This window comes from Salvelinus sp. IW2-2015, unplaced genomic scaffold (assembly GCF_002910315.2).
Source record: "Salvelinus sp. IW2-2015 unplaced genomic scaffold, ASM291031v2 Un_scaffold1953, whole genome shotgun sequence".
Taxonomy (NCBI): Eukaryota; Metazoa; Chordata; class Actinopteri; order Salmoniformes; family Salmonidae; genus Salvelinus; species Salvelinus sp. IW2-2015.
The window spans coordinates 209,886-210,623 of NW_019943308.1; the positions used below are offsets into that span (position 1 = coordinate 209,886).

General features: G+C 45.0%; 1 protein-coding gene across 1 annotated transcript in view; it reads left to right on the plus strand.

Moving 5' to 3' along the window:
* Window positions 1-392, plus strand: part of LOC112072536 (epithelial cell-transforming sequence 2 oncogene-like) — a 45,136-nt gene extending 44,744 nt beyond the window's left edge. Inside the window, 1 exon segment of the mRNA XM_070439834.1 lies at window positions 303-392. Coding sequence (XP_070295935.1) covers window positions 303-392 — 90 coding nt within the window.
* The last annotated feature ends 346 nt before the right edge of the window (window positions 393-738 follow it).

The window sequence follows — 738 nt, forward strand, 5'->3', positions numbered from 1 at the left end:
GAGAGAGACAGGAGAGAAGAGAGAGACGAGACGAGAGACAGAGACAGAGAGACAGAGAGAAGCGAGAGAACAGAGAGAGAGAGAAGACAGAGAGAGAGGACAGAGAGAGAGAGACAGAGAGAGAGAGACCCAGAGAGAGAGACAGAGACAGAGACAGAGAGACAGAGAGAGAGAGAGACAGAGAGCGAGAGAGAAGAGAGAGAGAGAGAGGAGACAGAGACAGAGACAGAGCAGACAAGAGACAGAGAGACAGAGAGAGAGAGAGACGGAGAGGAGAGACACTGTCTCTCTCTTTTTCTCAGCTGAAGAGGAACTCAGAGAAAGCTACGAGGATGCAGGAGACCCAGCAAAAGATCCGGGGCTGTCCAGTAAGACCAAAGATAGCACAGTGAGGCAGATATTTCATTGGATGTATAAATGTGAGACATCCGGTTGGCGTTTCCACTCACTACCAAATATGGTAGTGAGAGGAAGCCCACTGGGAGAAGATGTAACGAGATGGATTTTGGCCGACATTCTGCTAATTTTCTCATCAATTAAACATTTGATTTCAATACAGTTTTCTTTTGCCAAAACTAGAATCTGTTAAGAGTAGTGGATTAAGTGGGCTAAGTTTTTTAGACTTTACCCTTTGCAAAAGTTTTGTAAAAATCGTGTTGTTTAGAAGGAGTGGAAAGGCAAATTGAGTTATTGCACATACTTCCCAGAGTAGGGTTCCCTAACGGAAATATGCAGATG